The following is a 23,787-nucleotide window of genomic DNA, read 5'->3' as shown; positions in this document are numbered from 1 at the left end:
CCTAAAAAGAAGGCCAAGGTTTCAAGGCCTACAGCTGCTGCACCTCTGACTTCAGACATCCCGGTCTAGTAGCTGAGGGACGTCCGGATGAACTGGCGACTTCAGTGGGTACCTTGATGGAAGCCACCCTTGAATCTCCAGTAGGCACGTCCACTGAGGTTATTGCGACGTCCGCTGTGGCTGATGTCAAGGGAGGAACAGGGCTTCACTGGACAGCCAGTTGTGGTGTCAGAACTAGGCTCCTCTCCCTCAGGCCTGACACCTGATCCTAGGCCCTCACCTTCGCAAACAGTCACTAAGACTACTCCCCTAAAGAGAAAACACAAAACTAGACATTTATCTACCTTCACAACAGCCAGACTGGCAAGCCTTTCCCAGTCCTTGGCTCAGATATTTATGGCCCTCAGGCCCACAGTTTTACTTGCTCCATCCTTGCCTACCCTCAGCCCTGGGCCAGCTTCTGTTTCCTCCATCCCCCTGCTCAAATTCTGGAGGAAGAGTCCTCTTCTTCCTCTGATGATGAATCTCTTACATACACCTTCCAACTACATACACCTCCAAACTAGCTTCTCCCCTGGAGTACTGCCCCTGACCCCAGATGTGGACTCCCTGGAAGGAGACACCCCACCAGAAGATAACAGTCTCCAAAATGAGGGAGTACTTCAAGTGGGATGCCACTCAGATGACTGAGGTGCAGAAGATATTGTGAACTTCTAGGGATGGTCACCCTCTCCCTCAGCTATTCTCCCAGTGATTCCAGCTTACCTGGATGCGTTTGTTTCAGCCTCCAAAGACCCTGAATCACAGCCTTAGGCACCTGAAAGACCTGATAGATTTTATAAAGTACCTGATGACCACAAGTAGCTCATTTCAGCCACCAATGGTGGACCCAGCAGTGATTGCAGTGGCTCCAAGATAAGCAATCCAGGCAAATCCCTTCCTCATCCCTTTTGCCATCTGACGAGGACAGTAAAGTCGAGGACAGTAAAGTCGTGGACAGACCTGGGGAAAAAGATTTATACTTCTTCCACCTTAGCCTTTAGGGCTATTAACTATCACACCCATATGGTTAAATACTCCTTAAACTTGGTCTCCCAGGCAATTTCTTTGCTTTCTTCTTTGCCCGATTCACCTACCAAACCTCAGGTTGCATCTAAGCTGTCCTTAGCAGCACAAGTTGCCAGACGTTATGTAAAATGCAACTTTGTTGCTGCTGAGGCTTCAGCCAGATCTGCTGCCTCAGCCTCTGTACTGCACATATATTCCTGGCTCAGATTACAATCACTCTCTGATTTAAAAAAACAAAATGTTGTATGCACCCCTAGACAACAAATTCCTGTTTGGCAAACGGTTTGCAAAACTATTCAAAAGTTTCCATGAAAAAAGTAAGGAGCTCCAGGACCTAAAACATTTATTGATCTCCCCAGTTCCAAAGTTCTACAGAAACTACCCTGCTAAACCCTCTTTTGTCAGGAGGGCTCCTTTCCCTTCCTCTTCCTTTTCCTCAAAACACAGGAAAAGGTCTAGAAAAACATCTCCTAGGACTGCTCCCACTCAACCCACCCCCAGGCAGCCCTTTCCAGGTAGAACCAGCAATGAGTGACTGCCTAAACCACCTTCCCTTCTCCACCCGCCTGTGTCACTGTCTACCCATTTGGCAAGATATTACTTCAGACTGCTGGGTCCTAACAATATTTGAAAAAGAGTACTTTATGACCTGGCAGGAAAAACCCTTACCACAAGGCATACCTTTCCCCCTATAAAAAACAGCTACACCTAATACCCCAGATCATCTAAGATCTGTTTTTACAAGGAACCATAGAAAGGGTTCCCTCAGGCCAGGAAGAGTTGGGGTTCTACTCCAGGCTTTTCCTGGTGCCAAAAAAGGATGGCCCTTGGAGGCCCATTCTGGACCTGTCCCTGTTAAACCACTTCCTGCAGGTTCCCTCCTTCCACATGCTATCCCTTCAAACCATTCTTCCACTACTGCCACCCAGTGCATTCATGGCCACTTTGGACCTGAAGGAGGCATACCTCCATATCCCCGTACATCCAGACTACAGGAGGTTTTTACGCTTTGCTGTGCTATCACCACATTTTCAGTTTACTGCCTTACCCTTTGGTTTATCTACTGCACGAAGGGTCTTCATGAAGTGCCTAGCCCCAGCAGTAGCATATTGCCAAACAAAAGGCATTCAGATCTACCCTTGCCTGAACGACCTCCTCTTTCTAGCAGAAGAGGCAGTCACCATCAGGATTCATTTTAAATTCACTATGTCCCTACTCCAGAGTCTGGGGTTTACTCTTAATCTGTCAAAATCCTTCCTCCACTCCAGCCCAAGACCAAACATTCCTGGGTTGCACAATATGGACAGACCAGATTTGAAGGCCTTCCTTCCTAAAGACAAAATCTCCTCCCTAAGCAGTTTCTTCCAGGAGCTTCTTGTCAACCACATATTGGTCAGGCAATTCCTCTGTCTCCTAGGCCTCATGGCAGCTACCCTTCCCATGTTTCCCCTGGCCAGGCTGCACATGAGGAAGTTCCATAGGTACTTGAAAAATGTCTGGTCCCAAGACAATCACCCCTTGGAATTCATGGTGCCTTTCCTACCCTGCCTAAAAATAGAGTTGAGTTGGTGGATCCATCAAATATACCAGAATCCAGGCCTTCCTCTTTAACCCAACAAACCAGTGCAATCTGTGCACACAGACACCTCTGATCTAGGGTGGGGGGCAACTATGAATGGTCTCAAGGTACAGGCTCAATGGGAGCCCTCCCTCCAGGGGAAGCATATCAATATGAGGGAAACGACTGCTCTCCTAGCTCTAAAGACCTTCCTTCCTCTAATGCAGGCAGGCCCCCTATAAATCTTCACAGACAACACTACTGTGATGTGGTACATCAACAAGTGGGGGGTGCTGACCAGATCCTATTTACTCTGCAGACCTGCAACACAGGCATGGGAGTTGGCCACCCAGCACAATGTCACACTGAAGGCGGCCTACATTCCATCTCAGGACAACCACCAGGCAAATGCCTTCAGCAGATCCTTCTCTCAACATCACAAGTGGATGTTATGGATTTGTTTTTGGACATTGTCCACCAATGGGGGCACCTCGCAAATAGATCCGTTTGCCTCCCCTCAGAACAGACAACTTCAGCTTTTCTGAACTCCCTCCCCACTAGCTCGGAAAGTGGATGCTTCCTTGATTTCTTAGAAGGGGCTGTTCCTTTATGCTCTCTCCTTCCCACTCATTCAGAAGGTCCTGCTAAAAATCCAGAAGGACAAGCCAAAAATCTTGCTGGTGACCCCCTATTGGCCAAGGCAGCATTGGTTCCCCCTTTTACTATCTCGTCTCTTATTAAGGGCAGTCACCTCAAGTTGCCTCACAAGGTGGACCTGCTCACACAACAGAAGGGGCCTCTCATTCATCCTCACCTGAAAATCCTCAGTCTAACCCTGTGGGTGCTAAACTCCTGATCCGTTTCAGACACCTTTATTCAGAGGACATGCTATCTGTCCTGCAGGAGACCAAGGAAACCCACTACCAGGAGATTGTACATTTCAAAATAGAAAAGGTTCTCCAGTTGGTGTCTTCAAAGGCAACTAGACCCCTTCCAAGCGGATGTTCTCTAGTCCCTAGCCTGTGTGTGTGAGCTTCTAAAATCTGAACTTTCATATTCTTCAGTGAAAATCCATTTATCTGCCATTTCGGCCTGCTTTACCTATGGATCCACCCCTTCTTTCCAGGTTGGAAGTCGCACTATTCCTGAAGGAGGTCCTTTAAGTCAGACCACCTAGAAAACCAATTCCCCCTCCTTGGGACTTGGACTGTGTACTGCAGAAACTTATCTCTGCCCCCTTTGAACCACCAGTCTCTGCCTCTTTACAGATGTATACCTGGAAGACTGTCTTATTAGTAGCCCTTACTTCAGCTAGGAGGGTCTCTGCTGCAAGCACTCGTGGCCTTTCCACACTACACTGTCTTCCACAAAGACAGGTTAGCTCTTCGTACCAACCTCTTCTTCATGCCCAAAGTGGTCAATGAGCTATCCCTCAACCACCTTTTTCCCCTTCTCTTAAAAATGACAGTGAGGGAGTGCTCCACTCCCTTGATGTACACAGGCAACTAAAATTTTTATCTGGACAAGACCAAGACCATTAGAAGGTCCTGTTAGCTCTTTATATCTTTCCACCCTAGGGAAAGCTGTATCCAAACAGACATCTTCCAGGATTTGCAAAACTATTACATTTTGTTATGCTTTCCATGGAAAAGACTTGCCCCACTCTGTAAAAGCACATTCCACCAGAGCAGTGACCTCTTCAGGGGCTTTCCTGAAAGGCCTGGATATGGCTACCATTCAGGAGGAAGCCAGATGGTCCTCTGTACATACCTTCACTAAGCATTACAAGTTTGACAACATCTCCAGAGCCAGGGCAGGATTTGCTAGACCCATCCTCCATGAGTTCCTGGAGACTGCTACCCTTTTCTGCTTGAGCTGGGGTACTCTCCCACAAGTGAGAATACTGCAACATGAGAATAGGACATCGTTTAGTTGTTTAACATCTTACTATAACCATAGATATCCTTCTCTTCCATGTTGCAGTATTTCTTCCTTCCAACCCCCTTTATGGTCTTTTCCCTCTCTGGATGGCATCCTTCATGTTCTCCTTAAACTGTTGTCCAACTGGGTAGTTAGTTCTGAGGTCTGTGCGTGCGGATGTCACATTTATGGCCCACTGTTTATGGCCCTGCGTGTGTCATCCCATGTACCGGACAGCAACCAGGCTTAAGCTTTGGCATAGTAGCCAGACGTTCGGGTCACCTGAGGTGGAGGATCCCCCAAGTGAGAATACTGCAACATGGAAGAGAAGGACATCTGTGGTTATGGTAAGGTCTTGCACACCTAATCTTTCTGTAGAAAAGAGCCAAGAGTTTCGTAATGAGGATGACTTTATAGTGGCATAGAAAACTGACTAAACAGACTAATCCAAGGACCATCAGCCTCAGTCCATGTTGATGTTTCTGCCATAATTTCTAAGGGTTCATATTTTTGTGTCACAGCCATTTGGTCCATTGTCTGTACTTGTTAAGCTCTGCAATATGGATGTTTGCTTTCAGTAATGGGATGTGGCAGAGCTGTCATGCAAGTCCTGAACTGTTGATGTGTCCTGTTTTCTGTCCTCTCAATATATGAACCCCTGATTCAATCATAGAGTTCTTCTACCTTTCAGGGTTTCCTTTTTTATTTCTACTGCCACCTGGATATCTGTAACTTTTTGTAACTACTGGTTGTGTAGTACCTGCTGAGACTGCCTTAAAGAAAACAAAATTGCATCAATCCATCTTGTGAACTCATTTCATAGGCTAGATGGGATGCCAGAGCCTATCTGAGCAGCCAGTGGGCACAAGACACTGGGGACCCACTGTAGTTAGGGCACAGGTCTATTGCAGAATGCACATTCTCACTCACTGTGTCACCTACCCACCCTTGCATAGTTAAGAGCAAGTTGTAGAATCTCATTCACCTAGTGCATGTCTTTGGGAAGATACAGGGAGGACATGCAAACTCCACACAGAAGGCGCACCAGCTAAAAATCAAATCATAGAGCCTCATTCTTTGAGGTGGCAACATCACGTGCTATGCCATTGCTTAGAATACGTATAACACTTGTGGGTGTCTGAGTTGCTTGTAAGAAGTGGGTTGCATGGTTCATAATCAGGGCATTATCCTTGTGCACCAAAAGGGGTGGCATTTTTAGAGATAGATGCTTCTGTTAGGGTTGTTACAAGCTTTCTGTGTAGTTCCTCACTGCCTTTAGCAAAAAAAAAAAGTTGAGTTGGTGAGGAAAAGAGGAGCATGCCCTTCCTGTTATTTCAGTAAGCCACATTAACTTCACTTGGGTTATTAGATGCTTGGTTTATGTTATTGTCTGCTGCGGGTTGGGGTTCTGTAGTAAGTATAACTGTATGTCCTTCTATTCTGATGTTGCATTATTCATTATAGTAGGGAGGTTGCTGCCTGCAGTGCTGACGTCTGGCCAGTATACCAGTCTCTGGTGCAGGAAGGGTACATGTGACATCCTCTGTCAGAGCCATAAACCAGTGTAGGGTATAAAAGTGACATCTGCACGTACCCTCTTCAGAATTTTTCTGCTGCTGTGAACATCTGACTCCAGTTCGGGAAGCAGATCCCTAGTTCTCATTCAAACACTACAATCAGTTTCTACATATAAGTACCTTGTTGGGTTTTCCTTGTCTTTTGTTAATTGCTAAGACATGCATGTCCACTAGAAAGGGGAAGTGTGCTTGTGGGAAACAAGTTCCTCACAAGGACACGCATGAAAAGTGCATATTCTGTTTAGGCAAGGTCCACGACCATACGTCCTGCCCCATTTGAAAGTCCTTTGTACCTAAAACTCTTCGCAGCCGTCTAGCCGCATTAAAACTATACTTAGAAAATCAAAGGCATCTCGTGCTCAGTATGGAGGGTGGAGTAGGCACGTCCTATGAGCCGCCATGGAAGAAGGCCAAGAAAATCAGACCAGATTCCCATGCTGCGCCTCAGGCGTTCGGAGAGATTCTTGAGGCAGATGAAAGCACCGGGATCTTTTCAGACCTCCATTTCCCAATCAGGCCCGGGAACCTTGATGGAAGCTGGGATGGTGGAAACTTTGAATATGTTCACTGAGGTTAATCAGCCATCAGATCCTGATGCTGGAGGGGAACCACGGCTGATACAGTCGGAAGACCCTACTCTTGCACCATCATCCACCCAGATGTCAGCTCCCACTCATTCTTACCCGTCTGCTCCTATGAAGTATAAACAAAAACGAAAACATGCCGAGCCTCATCCTGTTCCTGGATGAGAAGTTTTCTGACAGAGTCTTTTTAAGGCATTCCATTGCTTGCAGACACAACAACCACCAGCTGCTACTCCTTCAGGACCTCCTTTAGAGGTATCGGAGGAAGACTATTCCTCTTCTGAGGAAGCGCTAGCCTATGGATCACAAGTAGACTCTTCCAAGGATTTTATTACCTCTGAGGAAGAGGATCCCATCACTCCTGAGTCTCATGGAGAAGAATTCACTATTGGAGGCACCATTTCCCTCATGAGGGACCATTTTAAGTTGCAGTCCTCAGAGGTCTCTGACACTAAAAAGGTACTTTGACCTGCTGCAAATGGAACAACCAGCCCCCTCTGCTGTGCCCCCTTTGCTATCTGTCTTCCAAGATGCCTTCTTGGCCGTTTCACAGGCCCCAGATTCACAACCCCCATCCTCTAAACGTCCTGACAGGTTTTTTACAAGGTCCCTCAGGACACCCAATTCTTATTTAACCCCCCCCCCCCCAGCAGACCCAGCAGTTATTGCAGTGTCTGCTGATAAATCATACAGACAGTTACCTTCTGCTGCTCTCTACTCTACTGATAAAGACCTCAAGTTCATGAACAGACTAGGGAAGAAAATGTACACCTCCTCTACTCTGGTTATAAGAGCTCTCAACAACCAAACACACATGGCTGGGTATGTCCTGGACACCATTTCCAAGGCTTCTACCCTCCTCTCTCTCAGGTTCCTGATTCATCTATAAAAACCCAACTTGACACCCTACTTTTCCCCAGCATCTCAAGCGACTAGGCACTCCCAAGTGCAGTTATGATGCTGTGGAAGCCTCTTCAAAATCTGCTGCATCAGTTTCAGTACTGAGGCGATATTGCTGGGTGAGACTTCAGCCAATTCCTTTGGATGTGCAAAATAAACTGCTTGATGCCCCACTGGACAGTAAAGCCCTATTTGGATAGGCTTCAGCAGAACTTCTTAAATCCCTTCAAGAAAAGGGAAAAGAACTTCAAAACCTAAAACATTTGCTGGTGTCTCCTATACCCAGATATCACTGAAACTACCCACAAAGAGCTTCCTTTGTCAGGAGACAGTCCTCTCACCCAGCTTAGCCAAAGGGACGTAGGCAATCTAGGAAAAACTCTACTCCAAAGTTTCCTTCCACCCCTTCGACCACCCCCTTTCGGAGCCAGTCTGACCAAACCAGACCATCTCCACTGTGACTTACAACTACTAACCTCAAACACCCCCCCCCCCCCATCCCTTTGGCTCACCCACTCCCTACCCTCCTGGTGGAAAATCACATCAGAAAACTGAGTCCTCTCCATCATTCAGAGGGGATACTTTATGACTTGGTGGTGGATGTTACCCCCCTTCCAGGGAATTCCTCAACCTCTAGCAAACCAAGCTCACCTTTTCCTACCCAGCATTCAACAATTGCTAGCTCAGAGCACCATAGAACTGCTGCCTCCCCCCCAAAGAAACAAAGGTTTTTACTCCAGAATGTTTCTGGTACCAACGAAAGACTGCCCTTGGAGACCAATTCTGGATTTATCTTTCCTAAACCTGGTCCTCAAGGCACCCAGTTTCAAAATGATTTCCTTACCTTTGCTGCTATCACTCATACCAACACAGGCTTTCATGGTAGCTCTGGATTTGAAGGATGTGTACCTCCACATTTCCTATACACCTAGATTACAGGAAATTCCTACGCTTTGCATTAGGCTCCTGGCATTTTCAATTCTCTGCATTGCCCTTTGGACTTTCCACTGCTCCTCGAGTGTTCACAAAGTGTCCAGTACCTTTCATTGCTCACTGCAGAACACAGGATATACAAATATACCCATATCTAGATGACCTGTTAATTCTTCATCAGGATCGCCAAGTCCTTCTACACCACCTACAACAGGTGATCTCTACCCTGACTCACTTAAGGTTTACTATAAACAACAAAAAGTTTCACCTTAACCCCACTCAAGACCTGTTTTTCTTGGGATGCAGGATCAGAACAGACAAAAATGAAGGCCTTCATTCCAGACCAAAGGATCCTGGACCTTTGTCTTTACTTCAGGAAACTCATCACCCACGAGAGTTCCTAAGGATGTTGCCCCTGGCAAGATTCCACATGAGAAAAATCCATTGGATCCTGAACTTATGGAGCCAACACTCCTGTCCCCTGGACACCCCCCTTCCCCTACTTCAGTGTCTGAAGAGGGAACTTCAGTGGTGAATCTCTGCCATCCACCTCAACCAGGGAACCCCCTTACAAATACCGTCCCTCCTACAAGTCTCTACAGATGCATCAGACATGGGATGGGATGCAGTGCTACTACACAACCAGAAGCAATTCACCGAGCAGGGAAAATGGTCCACACTAAGACAAAAGGACCATATCAACATCTAACCCTACAAAAACATTCAAGTCAGCTGTACACCCAGGAACCCTGAAAGTGATCACAAACAATGACTGTCCTGTGATACATGAACAGGTGCAGACAAGATCCTACCCTCTCTGCAGCCTAGCCACCCAGATCTGGACTCCAGCATCATCATTCCAGATTCATCTGGTAGCAGTTTACATTCTCTCTACAGAAAATGTTATGGCAGACTTACTCGGCAGAACTTTAGCTCCCTCTCACGAATGGATGCTTCAAAGAGAGGTATTTCTAGAGCTTATCTACAGGTGGGGTATTCCACAAGTAGATTTTTGCCTCTTCCTAGAACAGACAGATGCCCAGGTTTTGCACAAGGGCCCACATTCGTAAGCCTGGAAAGTGGATGCCTTCTCTTTTCCTCGGGAGGGAATGCATCTCTATGCCTTCCCACCTTTCACACTGATTCAGAAAGTCCTCCAGAAAATCCAGAGGGACAAACCCAAAATCCTGTTGGTGACCCCCTTTTGGCCAAGACCGCATCGGTCTCCCCTTCTCTATCTAATAGCCAAGTGCAATCATCACAGGTTTACCCCACCGAATAGATTTGCTCACACAGGAGAGGGGATCCCTACTACACTCAGGTGAACAATCTAAAACTGACCCTTATGGGTGATAAGAGTTTTAATCCCCTTCAGAGACCTGTACTTGGAGGACATACAATGTTCTGCAGGAGGCCAGAAAACCTAGTACCAGAAAAGATCATGCATCCAAATGGAAGAGATTCCCCAGGTGGTGTCGGAGGAAAAACCTTGACCCTATGACTATTCCTGTACCCTTTGTCCTTTTGTATTTGTGTGAGCTCCTTCACTCAGGACTAACTTATTCTTCGGTTAAAGTCCATTTATCTGCCATCTCTGCTTGTCTGCCCATGTTACCACCTCTGGCTTCTAGACTGGAGGTTAAGCTTTTCCTGAAAGGGGTACTTCATGTTAGACCCCCTCAAAAGCCTATGCCTCCCCCTTGGGAATTTTGTTCTAGAAAAACTTACATTGCCACCTTTTGAACCAGCACATTCAGTATCCCTAAAACTGTGCACCCTGAAAACGGTTCTGTTAGTGGCCCTTACTTTCCACCAAGAGGGTGTCTGAGAGATACAAGGCGTTATAGCTACCCCCTCCTTATCTTATTTTCCACAAGGACAGTGTTGACCCTCAGGTCTAACCCCTCCTTCATGCCTAAGGTGCTTAATGAACTTATTAAAAAAAGGCCATTAATCTGCATGTTTTTTACCCTCACCCTCAATATCCCTCAGAGAGGACTCTTCATTCTCTAGATGTCCACAGACGACTGAGGTACTACTTAGACAAAACCAAACCTATTAGAAAGTCTGACCAGCTATTCATCTCCTTCCACCCTAGGGCTCCAGGAAAGGCAGTCTCCAAACAGACCATTTCTGCGTGGATCTCCAAGTCCATTGGCATGTGCTATTCCTGTCATGGAAAAACTTTACATGGACATGTCAAATCCCACTCAACCAGAGCAGCTGTTTCCTCAGCTGCCTTTTTCAAAGGGGTTGAGTCCTCTTTTACCGATAGTGAAGGTATACCATCAGTGGAATCACCTGCCAAGAAAAGAACCAATATTACAAACCCTTTAGAAGGGGTAGAAAATAGAGGGGGGCGGAAACATACCAACCGGTTTAGGTACAGAATCAATGGAGGGTTTGATTCAAATTCTGTTGAAACAGTAGAAACGGAGTGTAATAATGTTCCTAATCTTTCTCACACTGTGTTAACTGAGGCTCAACAAAGACTTTTAAATAAAGGAATGGGATTTGTACCCAGCTTTTTTTTGTGATCAGTATCAAACTGCACTAGATGTGTTGGATTTTTGCCGCTGCCTCAACTTAAAGATATTTTTTTCAGATCAAAATACAGCTAATGTTGATAGATCTACTGAGTTTAGATTTCATAAATCAACGTTTCAGCCACCTATGAATAAATATGTAGCTACTTTTCAACCAGTTGTATTAAGAGATTTACACTTTCCACCTTTTGAATCCCAGATTCTGCAGGAAAATATTGATTCTGCTGAAAGGAAAGCTTTGATGGAATTAAAAGAAAATAACAATATTGTTATACTTCAAGCAGATAAGGGTGGGGCTGTTGTCATTTTGGATATGGATTACTATATTCAGGAAGGTCTTCGTCAGTTATCGGACACTAGATGTTAAATGTTTATGGGTATAGATCCCACACCAAAATTTAAGAAGGAAATAGATGCTTTTCTTAACACAGCAGTTGAAGAGGGCATTATCTCCCGTAGCACAGCTCAGCCTTTAACAGTAACTGATCCCTCTAAACAAATATTATACCTGCTCCCCAAAATACATAAATCTCTTACTACACCACCGGGTAGACTGATTGTATCAGGTCAAGGTTCACTTACTGAACCGTTATCGGTATTTCTAACTCAACAACTTAAACCTTTACTTAAATATGTGAGAGCAAGAATTCAAGACACCACACAATTTTTACAAATTATACAAGACACACAAATTGAATCGGATTGGATAATGTGTACACTTGATGTCAGGTCTTTGTATACCACATTGGGCCGATCTGCAAGCTTTACAGTTTTGGTTAGAGAAAGTGGATTTATACCCACCAGGCTTTAATACACTTATCTTTATGTCCGAACATGTACTCAACAAAAACATTTTTTATTTCCAAGGGGAATGTTACTGGCAACTCCAAGGGACGGCCATGGGTGCATCATTTGCACCCATTTATGCAGACTTTTTTATGGCCTACTTGGAGGAATGCCTTATTTTATAACCCATTACATAAAATTTACATGGTTGAAATTGATATTTGGCGCAGGTATTTGGACTATTGCTGGATGGTGTGGCGTGCAGATTTAGGGTATTTACAGGAATTTATGGAATATCTTAACAGTAACATATGGGGAATTGAGTTTACGGTTACATCTAATTTGGATCATATTGACTTCCTGGATGTTACTGTATATAGAAACACTGACAACACTCTTGGTACCAAAATTCACCGTAAATACCCCCAATACAATACGTTACTTCATGCATCTAGCATGCATCCACACCACACCATCCGGAATATTCCCAAATCTCAATTTCTGAGGATAAAACGTATTAGCTCCTCTGTAACGGATTATGAGGATGCCAAAATTGATTTAACTAACAGATTCTTAGAAAGGGGATATTGTCCTTTTGACATTATATCTGCCAGTACTTGGTCAGGACAACAGCAGAGAAATCGATTACTTGAATACAGGGATCACTCACCTACCTCGCAGGATTCCACTTTGAGATTTGTTACCACATTTGGCAGAAATTATCAGGTTATCAGGAATATCTTGAATGAATGTAAAATTGGAATATTCTATTGGCCAATGATTATTTACGGGAGTTTTTGGGTTGCAAATGTCAATTTTCCTATAGAAGGGGTAGAACTTTGGGCTCTCTATTTTCCCATTATAAACATCAGGAAAGAGGAGGGGCAAAATACAAGCAATTAACCATTATGGGGGATGAGCTTCTGGGAGCTTTTCCGTGTGGACACTGTATATCCTGTAATCAGGTAAACAAAATCAAACAATTTACTAGTGCCAATACCAGTAAAGTTTATGATTTGAGAATTTTTGTTGACTGTTCAAGTAGTTGGGTGATATACCTGGCCACATGCCAGTGCTCAGCTTTTTATGTGGGCAAAACATCGTGTTCCCTTCATATTAGGAGAACATCGGAGTGACATACGGAACAAAAAGCCAACAAATGCACTTTTCTAACATACAACTAAGCATCCTTCAGCTAAGTTTGTTTACTGTCATTGACAGGATTATAGGGGATAGGAGCCATCAACAAGGATGGCAAAACACACTCAGTTTTAAAGAAAAATATTGAATTATCCATCTTGGAGCCTTGTTTCCTCCTGGTCTGAATGACCATTTATGATGAATATAATACCATTTAGTTTTTGTTCTGTAGCTACAATGCTATAGTAAGCTCCATTGTATTATGTCTTAAATATATTAGACAAATTTTCATAGGTTCATACTAGGCTATCTGCCATAGGGCATTTATAAGCCTAGCCAGAGTTGTGTGGCTTTCACCACCCCTTAGGTTGAAGAATACTATACCCATTAGTTTGCCGTGCCTCTGTCCAGCAGTGATACAGAGATGATCCCCAGGGTAAACCTACGATCTCCCATCCACTGGTCAAGATTCCTCTTGAACAGAGCCAGCGAGGTGCTCTGTCTCACATGGACCGGGATTCTGTTCCACAGCATAGGGAGTCATAGGGAGAATCTGTCCCTCCAGCACGTCCTATTTATATCCGTGTTGAGGTTTAAGTCTCTCGCTCTTGTGGCTCTGGTGGATTTGGATTTTTTGAGGTGGAGCATGTCCATTAATTCCGGGTTGGACATGGCCTTGTATGTCAGGCACAGGTCACCTCTGAGCAGACTGTATGCGACTGAATAGAGCTGGAGTTTCTTCAGTCGGGCAGCATATGGCATATTTTTGAGCCCCTTTATCCTTTTGGTGAGGAACTTTTGGGGTCTTTCCAATTGCTGCAGGTGTCGGGTAAGATACATTCCGAATGGGGCATTGTACTCAATCATTGGTCTGATAAGTGAAGAGTACAGGGAACAATGACCTCCCTTGATCTGGATGTGAATCCCTTCATAATCAGGTGGGCAATGTAGAAGGTCCTCCTAACCACTTTGGCAATGTGAGTGTCAAAAGAAAGGTTACTGTCAACTTGGGTCCCCAGGTCCCTGATAACCTCTTCTGTGCTTAATGGATTGCCACCTATGTGGTAACTTGGGGTTACCTTGTTTTACCAAAGGGTATGACTATACATTTTTTGGCGTTTAGCTTAAGGCCATGGCTCTGGCATCAGTTATCCGTTTCTATGAGACCTCTCTGAAGGATATCTGTGTCTGATGGATTTTCAACTATGGCCCAGTTTGCAGTCATCTGCAAACTTTGTCAGCCACAATCCTCCTATGTTTGCCTGCACTTCTGAAAAGTAGATGCCGAACAAGAGGGGGCCCAGGACTGAGCCCTGTGGGACACCGCTTGTGACTGGCTTGGAGTCTGACATGGCACCAGCAACTCTAACCCTGTGGGTTCTGTCCTTGAGCCAGTTTGCAACCCATCTTGTGACATATGGGTTTACATTTAAGCTGGTGAGCTTTTCTATGATACCCGAGTGGGGTATTGTGTCGAAAGCTTTTGCAAGGTCAAGGTAGGCGGAGTGAACTGCCTTACCCTCATCAATGGCCTTGGTGACTGTTTCAAAAAAGTCGACCAAGTTCAAGAGGCATGATCTGCCCTTGACAAAGCCGAATTGGGTAGGATCCAATGTCTGTAGGTCCCCTATGTCTTTATGAGTTCCATTATGATCCTCTCCATAGCTTTGCAGACCAGGCTTGTTAAGCTTATGGGGCGGTAATTACCAGGGTCCGTAGAAGCACCGCCTTTGTGGAGTGGGACCACAGTTGCCGTACGCCACTCTTTGGGTATGTATCCTGTGGTAAGGCTAAGATTAAACAGCAGCCTTATGTGTGGGTTTAGTTCCTCATTGAGTTTGTGTAGCACACAGCCGGGGACACCATCCGGTCCCATTGATGCTGTGTTTTTAGCTTTAGAGAGAGCAGCTCTCACCTGGACATTTGAGATGATTGGAAGGCTACACTCTGCTGGGATAGATATTTCTCCTTTTGGGGGGGGGGGGGAGAGAAATTTTCACTGAACCTGTCTGCCAGTATGTTTGCAATGTCTGTGGGTTCAGTGATTTTTGTATAATTTTGGACTAATTCTGAGCATATCTGGGAGTTTCCACCCAGATTTCTAACATAGCTAAAGAAGGCCTTATGATTGTCTTTTGAGTCCTCGGCAATTTTTCTCTCAGAGTTGGCCTTGGATGATTTTATGAGTGATCGTAGTTTTTTACTAGTATTGATCAGAGATGCCTTCCCTTTTAGGGATTTTGCTCTATCTTGTAGTAGCTTTCTCCTCTTGTTGTAAAGTTTGTTTATGGCTGGGGTCCACCAGATCGGGCGCTTGCCTTTGGTGGAAAGGGTCTTGATTTTATTTGGGGTTGCTTGATCCATGCAATCCTGGAGGTGCTCGTAGAAAGCATTTGTAAGGGATTCAGCAGCATGGGTTGTGGTTTCCAATGGCTCAGGGGCCTTGAAGGATACCACACCAGTCTTAAGAAGTGTGAAGTTGGCTTTAGAGAAGTTCTTCACTGTGGTCTTTTTTGTTGGGGGTGGGGGTGGGATGTGGATCTCCAGTGAGATTAGTTTATAGTCTGATCTCACCAATGAGGGATATACTTCCGGTGTGGAGCATTTTGTTCCCCATGTTTGTGATCAGGTCTTGTATATTTTCACCTCTTGTGGGAATGGTGACAAGTTGTTCCATAGCATTTGAGTTTATGAACTCCAGGAACCTTTGGGCTAGGGTATTGGGGCTTGAGTAATGTTCCCAGTCTATGTTTGGGTAGTTGAAGTCACCCAATATGATGGTGTTTGGAGAGACATTTATACTCACCAGTGTCTTCAGGAAGGCTGTGTGGGGTTCCTGAGTTTGAGAGGGTGGCCTGTAACATGCTACAAACTGTAGAGCAGTTTTGCCTATGGTTAATTGCACCTGAATGGTCTCTGATGCTTCGTGAGTTGCCACCAGCCTGGAGGTGTGGGTATCCTTGATGAATATGGGTACACCCCCTCCTTTTGTGGTACGGTCCGGGTTTTGGGGCCGGAACGCATGATATGAGGTAAAACCTGATAGTGCCGGGGTGCTCTCAGGAGCCTTGAACCAGGTTTCAGTCACAGCACAGACATCGATGTTCTCCATACTGAGGAGGGCTTCGAGGGCGTGCATCTTGAGATTTAGACTTCTGGCATTGAGCAGCATTACCCTTAGTTTTTTTCCATTATTGTTTTCTAGGGCGGTGGGTTTAGAATTTGAGCCTTGTCTAAAAAAGGCACTATGGGGGTGGCAAGAGCCTTTGAAAATATCCGGAAACCCAGGGGTGACAGGTGCAAGTTGTCCCTTGCGAAGCAGCGTGGCTTGTCAAGCTTGTCATTCCAGGCAGACAGACATTGGATCCCCTTAGAATGACACCAGAAATTAAGCCAATTATTAAAACTGATCATTTTGTCTCTGTATTGTGGCATCATTCTTGGTGAAGGTAGGATACTGCTCAGGGTCAGGGTCATACCAGCCTGGGCTACATAATCTGAGAGCTCCTTTATGTCTCTTTTCATGTAATCCAGGGAGGTACGTCTCTGGTCATTCACACCGGCATGGACAATGACTGAGTCATACTTGTACTTGCTGTGGAGTGACCGGAGTGCTTGTGTTATGTGGCGGATTCTAGCGCCCGACAGGCAGCTTACTGTGACCCTCTCCTTGTTCAGTCTGGTGAGTGGGACGTCAGTGTGTCTGACTATGGAGTCACCTATGACAAGTGTGTCTGGCATTGTGTTTGGCCTTAAGGGCTGTGACTGATTTGCACACTGACTTTGTGATCTATGTGTTGCTTGTGTTATGTCATGAGGTGGCAGTTATTTGGGTGTCTGCTTTGGAGGCCTCTGCTGTTTTGGTAGATTTTTGATCAGTGCCTCCGAGTATGTCTTTGTGTGTTTGTGTTTGATTTGTAGTTGTGATAGTTCTATGTGAGACTGGGTTTATGGTGTGTGTGGTTACCTTCTCCTCCTGTCTGGTTTTGCCAGTCCTGAGTTGAGAGAGCTCAGCCTCCAGTTTGGCTATATAGTTGCATCTCTCGCATGTATTTGTGTTTTGTGGGAGGAGGAGAGGGTTGTCTGTGTACATGAGGCAATTGTAACATTGCCTCAATATTCCCAGATTCACCAGCTGAGCAGGAGAGGACGCTAGCAACTGACCCTTTGACATGCTAGAAGAAATGAAAAAGTTTGCTGTGTAACCGAGTCAGAAAGGACCTATAGGGAAGTGGGTACTCAAGGGGGTTTTAAGCTAGTGAAGTACTTTGTATAATATAGAAGTGCTTTACCTGACTAAAAAATGCTTTAGGAACAAGTGCTGAGCTTTACAGATAGAGAATAGACAGTTTAGATTACAAGTACAGCAGTTCTAAGGGAAAAAATGAAGAGCAGACTTTACGGAGCCAGAATTTCTTTAACCTTGTTTAACTGGCGCTGCCCGATGGTGCTCTAGTGGCAACTCCGCTCTAAATGCAGAAAAGGCAATAAGTCAGTAGTACAGGCTAGCACACTTTAGTGGGCAGCCAAACAATTAAATTAAACAGCAAACAAACACTTTTCGACTTGAATTAGACTAATTTCGACTAAAATGTACTTTTAAGTGCAGATAAAAAAAATGCAGTAAATAACTATGAAAACAGTTAAAGCTTGCTCTAGGTAAGCAGTATAAGGTAAAACAAATATAAAAAACAGCAGGATACTTAATCAGGAAAGCAGTCGCTTTTTTCAATTCTCTGTAGCCAGGAAGACTCAACAGGACCACGTGGAGCTGTGTCTGAGCAATATGGCTTCAAAAAAATGCCAGAGGCAGATTTTAACCAGGGAACTTCAAAAGAGCTAGAAATGGTCCAAAATGACCAATTACTACAGCTTCTTGTGCTGAGGTCACTTCCCTCAAGGACAGGTAGGCTATTCAAGGCTCCCCACTCCCACTCGTGAGCTAAGAAACTTCCTTCTATCCAAGTAAGGCAATGGACAACACAGGAACTACATATATTTCATATATATATATATATATGAAATACATATACATATGTATATACATATACATGTATTTCATATATTTTTTGGACTAACAATAGTCTTTACATTAATATATTTTGTTATATTATATATATATATATATATATATATATATATATATATATATATTTTTTCGAGCCTTTTTTATATATAGGTGAATTTAGTCTGCATCCAGTTGATGGGTACCCCATTGAATTTGGCCCATGGATGTATGGTTATGTTACATCATGTTGTGCTCACTTTCATTAGTTTTTCTGTTATAACTATATTTATATTTATGGTATATGTATTTACAATTGTTCATATCATTGAATACATATTGTGCTCATTATTGATGGGCAATTGCAATATGGTTTTCAGTTCTCATGAATATTTATCAGATAGATAGGGGTTGGATCATACCGTTGGTGAATTATGGCTGACATAGGCTATAAATATGTATGTTGCTTGATTCTGGCATATTTTATTATTCACTGAAGAAGGCACTCTGCCGAAACCGGTCTGAAGGTTGGATTTATTGTTGGGGCATTTTTATGTTCCATCACATCTTCCAGTAAAGCGTTGGACTATTTATGCTGGCCGTTTGTGTTTTTTATTTTCCACAAGGACAGTGTTGACCCTCAGGACTAACCCCTCCTTCATGCCTAAGGTGCTTAATTAACTCTTATTAAAAAAAGGCCATTAATCTGCATGTTTTTTACCCTCACCCTCAATATCCCTCAGAGGACTCTTCATTCTCTAGATGTCCACAGACGACTGAGGTACTACTTAGACAAAACCAAACCTATTAGAAAGTCTGACCAGCTATTCATCTCCTTCCACCCTAGGGCTCCAGGAAAGGCAGTCTCCAAACAGACCATTTCTGCGTGGATCTCCAAGTCCATTGGCATATGCTATTCCTGTCATGGAAAAACTTTACATGGACATGTCAAATCCCACTCAGCCAGAGCAGCTGTTTCCTCAGCTGCCTTTTTCAAAGGGGTTAATTACGCCTCAGTTTTAGAAGCTGCTACTTGGGCTTCAGTGCGTACCTTTACCAAACATTACAAACTGGACGTAGCCTCTAGAGCTGGGTTTGCCAGATCTATTTTTCAGGGTCTTATTGACCAGGGACCCCAATCCTCCACCCAGGCTCATACATTAAAGGTTTGGTACTCTCCTTACTGTAATAAATACTGCAACATGAGAATAGAAAGACATAGAGTAGTTGTGTAAGAACTTACCATAATCTTAGATGTCCTTCTCTTCCATGTTGCAGTATTCAGTCCCTCCCTCCTATCCCCTCTAGTTTACCTGTCTAATATACTTTTACTTACCTGTGGGGACATAGTCACCCACTCTCTTAACTTCTCCACTACACACAGCCTATCAAGTATCCTGTGATCTAGTCTACATGTGAGTCTCAAGGGTCTCTGAATTATGACTCTTTAAACCTCCAGGAGTACTACTGTATGCGGTAGTCCATTCTGAAGAGGGTACGTACAGACGTCACTTATACCCTACGTCTGTTTATGGCTCTGACAGAGGACATCACACGTACCTTCCTGCACCAAAGACTTTGGTATAGTGGCTGGATGTCAGCACTGCAGGCAGCAACCTCCCTACTGTAATGAATAATGCAACATGGAAGAAGGGCATCTAAGGTTATGGTAAGTTCTTACACAGCTATTCTATTCACATGCTTGTGTAGAGAAATGGTCCATGTTTTATCTTTTGAACCATGTTCACCAGTTTGTTGTGACATGTAGAATTAATTGCCAGTTATTTTTAAAGTAGATAGTCATTGGTTTCTTGATTGTATCTTAATACTGACAAAAGTAAAAATAATGTATTTTTTAATACAGTAACAATTGAAGACCAGCCAGAAGAACAGAATTTGTAACAATGAAGAAACAAGCTGCCACTGTAACAAACAATTTTGCTGAAGATGAACTTAGATTTATAAAGTGAAAGGTGTGTCCTGCTTCTTGACATTACTATGTATGGCCGGATGTTTAAAATGAGCATGTGTTACATGGTAATACTATTACTAAGAAAGCTTCACAAAATTGGATGCGTTTAAGAGCTATCTTTAATATTTGTTGCAAGAACACTGCTTCATCATTGCAGGAGTGACTTTAGAAGCACATTAGGAGTGGAATTTAATCACAAGACTGATCCTGGCAGTTTATTTGAAGCCTTCTTGGAGTAAATTTATGCTTACTACAGTATTTGTATGCCTGTGTCCTCCAGATCTGGGAATATTTTAACTACTTTCTGAAGATGGAATAAGTCAGGTTACACTGCAGAGTGCTTATCTGGCTTGCTGTGTAACATGCAGTTCAAAACTAACTTCAAAAGTTGCTGCTTGTGTCTGTTATCAAGGCTACAACATAAGATGGAAACTGATCATTGCTGGATGAATCCGTTACTCTGCAGAGTATGCACACAGTTAAAAGTCTTTGACAACAGTCCGAAGTCTTATCTGATTTAAGTTGCATATTTTATTTGTAGTACAATACTTTAATATTATTGTTAATATTCAGTTACTGTGCCAGTGAGATGCAAGTCTTTAAGTTCATACAAATGTCCAAGGTAAATTTCTCTGTTTTGTATGAGACAAAATGAAAGTGTTTAAGAAAATGATTTTATATTGTCTATTTTAAAGAACTGCTTTACTCCCTTTATTAAGACTCTTGATCTGATCTTTGGAAAAAAAATTGTCCATAGTAAGTTATTGGGATCTAATGATGTGTTGTCTACTTGGTTTACCTCTTTCTGTTGTATCCCACTGCTGTCATGCAGAAAATGCTAACATTACTTTGTTCTGAATCCAAATCTGATGGTTAGCCTAACTATGAATGATCAGTAATTTACTATGTTTCCCAGGTATTTTGTTTTATTTCTTGGCATAGTGTAGTCTGTCACTGCCCTTGCTGGCTGCAACATTGTTTTGTTATTACTTCTGTATACCAAACATATTTTGAATTATGAGTAAATGTTATTTTCTTGTACTGTGTATGTGTTTTGTATTTATTGTGAAGCGCGCACGCCCATGCACACACTAGTTGCTTTTGCCTTGCTGTCATCTTCAGGTGATTCCATAGAGCTACAGGTTTCAGTGATACTCAGACATTATCACTTACCTTACATATTTGTCCCAATTGGATTTGAATACATATGTTGTATTGCGTAGTTCTGATTAAGTAGAGCTTAAGACGTCCTGATTGAAGTCACTGTTGTAATATTCTTAATGTATGAGTTTTCACCCACTAACATCTGGCCAGGGTACCAAAGCTTACTTTCCCAAGGATGTATGTCAGTGTGACCTGTGTTCGTATGCATGGGGGGTATGTAGGTGGACATATGCACCAGTACTTCAGACTGTCTCACTACCAGCCTAAATGCAGGTCGTGCATCAGTTGGACTGATCTTTGTCGGGTCATTGGTACAGTTGCTTCACTCAAGTTTCAGATAAGTGCCCCACTGGAGAACCTTCCTTTTCCAAGTATTTTTATTGTGTAGCTCACTTTTGTTCGATGTCAGCTAAGAGGGGTAAGTGCAAGTGTGGTAGGCAGATCCTGTACAAGGACTTGCACACTAACAGTCTTTCTTTTTTTGTTTAGTCCTGCATTATTACTACAAACCCTGCTTCATCTCATTTATTTGTTCCTAAAACCCTTGGGTCGAGGCTTTTCTCCCTGACCACATTCCTGAAACTCAGCATCTAAAATGTCTGGCCCAAGCCAAAATGACAGAATCCCCCTTTTTTCTCCACCTTTCTGCCCAAGAAGAAACTCAAAAGACCCAAGACATCTCGCAGCCTTGTACCTCTGAGTCAGATGTACCCACTGAGGTTACAGAACCCACAAGTCTGTCAGATACCCTCTCAGTTTTCTGCTACCAAGACCCCGTCTGAAACTGGTATGGCTCCTGAGGCTTTGCGTGTGGCAAATGTCTTGGGCGAACCACATCTCATTAGATCAGAGGGCCCCACACATGGAGTGCCTCAAATTCTTGTCAGAGAAGAGGTTTCCTGTTACTGTGATCAAAGTTCCCCAAGGTTGTGAACCTCTGGGACTAGTTTAGATGGACATCACACCTAAAAAGAAAAATCAGAAAACTAAGCATGTGACCTCCCCTACTGTTTCCAAAGAAAAAGATTGTATGGATTTCTGCCAGGGCATATTTAGGGCAACCATGGTCTTGAAACCTCCTTCCTTTGTGTCACAGCTGTCATAGGCCATGCCACAAAGACCCACTCAAAATTCGTTTTCCTCTTCCTCTGAGAAGGAACAGGATCTGGATTCTAATCACTCCCTGGATTGTTCTTCACAGATGCATTCCCTTGAACAGCTTTCCTCAGATTAAGGGAACTCGCTGTCCTATTGAGGGGGTCTCCTTTGAGGAAAGTATCCAGAATATGATATGAGGCATTGTGAATGGCAATCTAAGCAAGTCTCAGATGTTCAAAAGTGATACTACAGTCTCCTGGAAATGGGCACTCCAGCCCTCCTCTCCAGTACTAGACACATATCAGGACTGCTTTCATTCTACATATTCATCTCCAGATTCTCAGCCTCTGGCACCTAAAATACCAGATAGATTCTATGAGGTGCCTGATGAGCTAACATACCTCTATAAGAATCCTGTGGCTGACACAGCTGCTGCTCTCCCCTTCATCTGACTAGACGTATAAACTGCTTTCCAGTGGTAATACCCTCCCCACTGATATGGGTGGTAGGGCTTGTGGATAGGTTGGGTAAGAAGGTCTTCAACTCTGCCACCCTTTCATTCAGAGCAATCGGCTACCAGACACAGATGACTACATATTTGCTATCTGTCATGCAGTCTCTGAGTAAGGTCATGTCAGATCCACAGTCTGCAGATGTTCTTCGTGTTTCACTGTTGCAGTCATTACATTTGGGTAATCCTGCTGGCAGGTTGCCCTCAGCTGGCCTGAATTCCAAAGTCTTGGGTCCTGCGTCAGCTGCTGTCGCCCCTTCCCTGACGTCAGGTCGTCAAGGGTGTAAAAGAAGCAGCCGACACATTTTTCTTTAGTCATTCTTGCCGCGCAGTGCCCGAAGCAGAAGCAGTTCGCAAGTGCCGGTCGGCCGACTCCTGAGATTTTCATGTTCGAGTTTCAGATCCGAAGTCTTCAATAAAGCTAAGCACCCTGTTGGGGAAACTTTTTTTTCTTGCTCCAGACTGATGTCAGAAAAAGTTAATAACTGTATTTCTTGTGGGAAGCAAATACCTCATAAGGATTTTCATTCTTACTGTATTCCTTGCCTAGGCCCTGATCACAATGTTTCTCGTCGGTTTTGTGCTAGATTTAACAATCGCAATGTTAAGCGTCGGTATGATTTTGCTTTAAACTATTTCGGATGCCGGTTTAATTATCCAGAAATGTCGTTGGATAGCCATCCGACTACCGCAGTCCACAAAACAATGTAAAGAAAAGGAAAGAGATAACCAAGGCCCAAAACTGACTAAGCTTCTAAGCCAGTCGCCGGTTCGCCAGTCCTCAGTGAGGCACTTTCGCAGCTCCTGACACCCCGTACTTAGAGTCACAGGCCACTACCAACTCCCACGTGGAGTCGGCCATGCCGCTGGAAACTCAAGGTATTGGAGTCTCGGATATTATCCCTTCAGATGGGTCCGGGTCCAGAGCCGCTGAGCAGGCACTGGCTTCTGAGGGTGTATTCAGACCTAAACATCTTTGCCTTTGAAGCTGAAATTGGTTTGATGTAAAGACTAAAGCACCTTCC

General features: G+C 44.0%; 1 protein-coding gene across 2 annotated transcripts in view; it reads left to right on the top strand.

The window, feature by feature from the left end:
* The window catches only part of LOC122800861 (protein phosphatase inhibitor 2-like), a 676,862-nt gene extending 655,827 nt beyond the window's left edge, over positions 1 to 21,035 (top strand). For both annotated transcript variants that reach the window (XM_044070183.1, XM_044070182.1), the window contains one exon: positions 19,882 to 21,035. In XM_044070183.1, the coding sequence (XP_043926118.1) occupies positions 19,882 to 19,919 (38 nt within the window). In that variant the 3' untranslated portion in view covers positions 19,920 to 21,035. The remainder of the gene's footprint in view (positions 1 to 19,881) is intronic.
* Positions 21,036 to 23,787: the final 2,752 nt, after the last annotated feature.

The sequence above is a fragment of the Protopterus annectens genome, chromosome 4.part1 (genome assembly GCF_019279795.1).
Source record: "Protopterus annectens isolate FY-2018-M chromosome 4.part1, PAN1.0, whole genome shotgun sequence".
Lineage (NCBI taxonomy): Eukaryota > Metazoa > Chordata > Ceratodontiformes > Protopteridae > Protopterus > Protopterus annectens.
The sequence above is the reverse complement of the archived record's forward strand: the minus strand, read 5'-3'. Positions and strand labels throughout refer to the sequence as shown.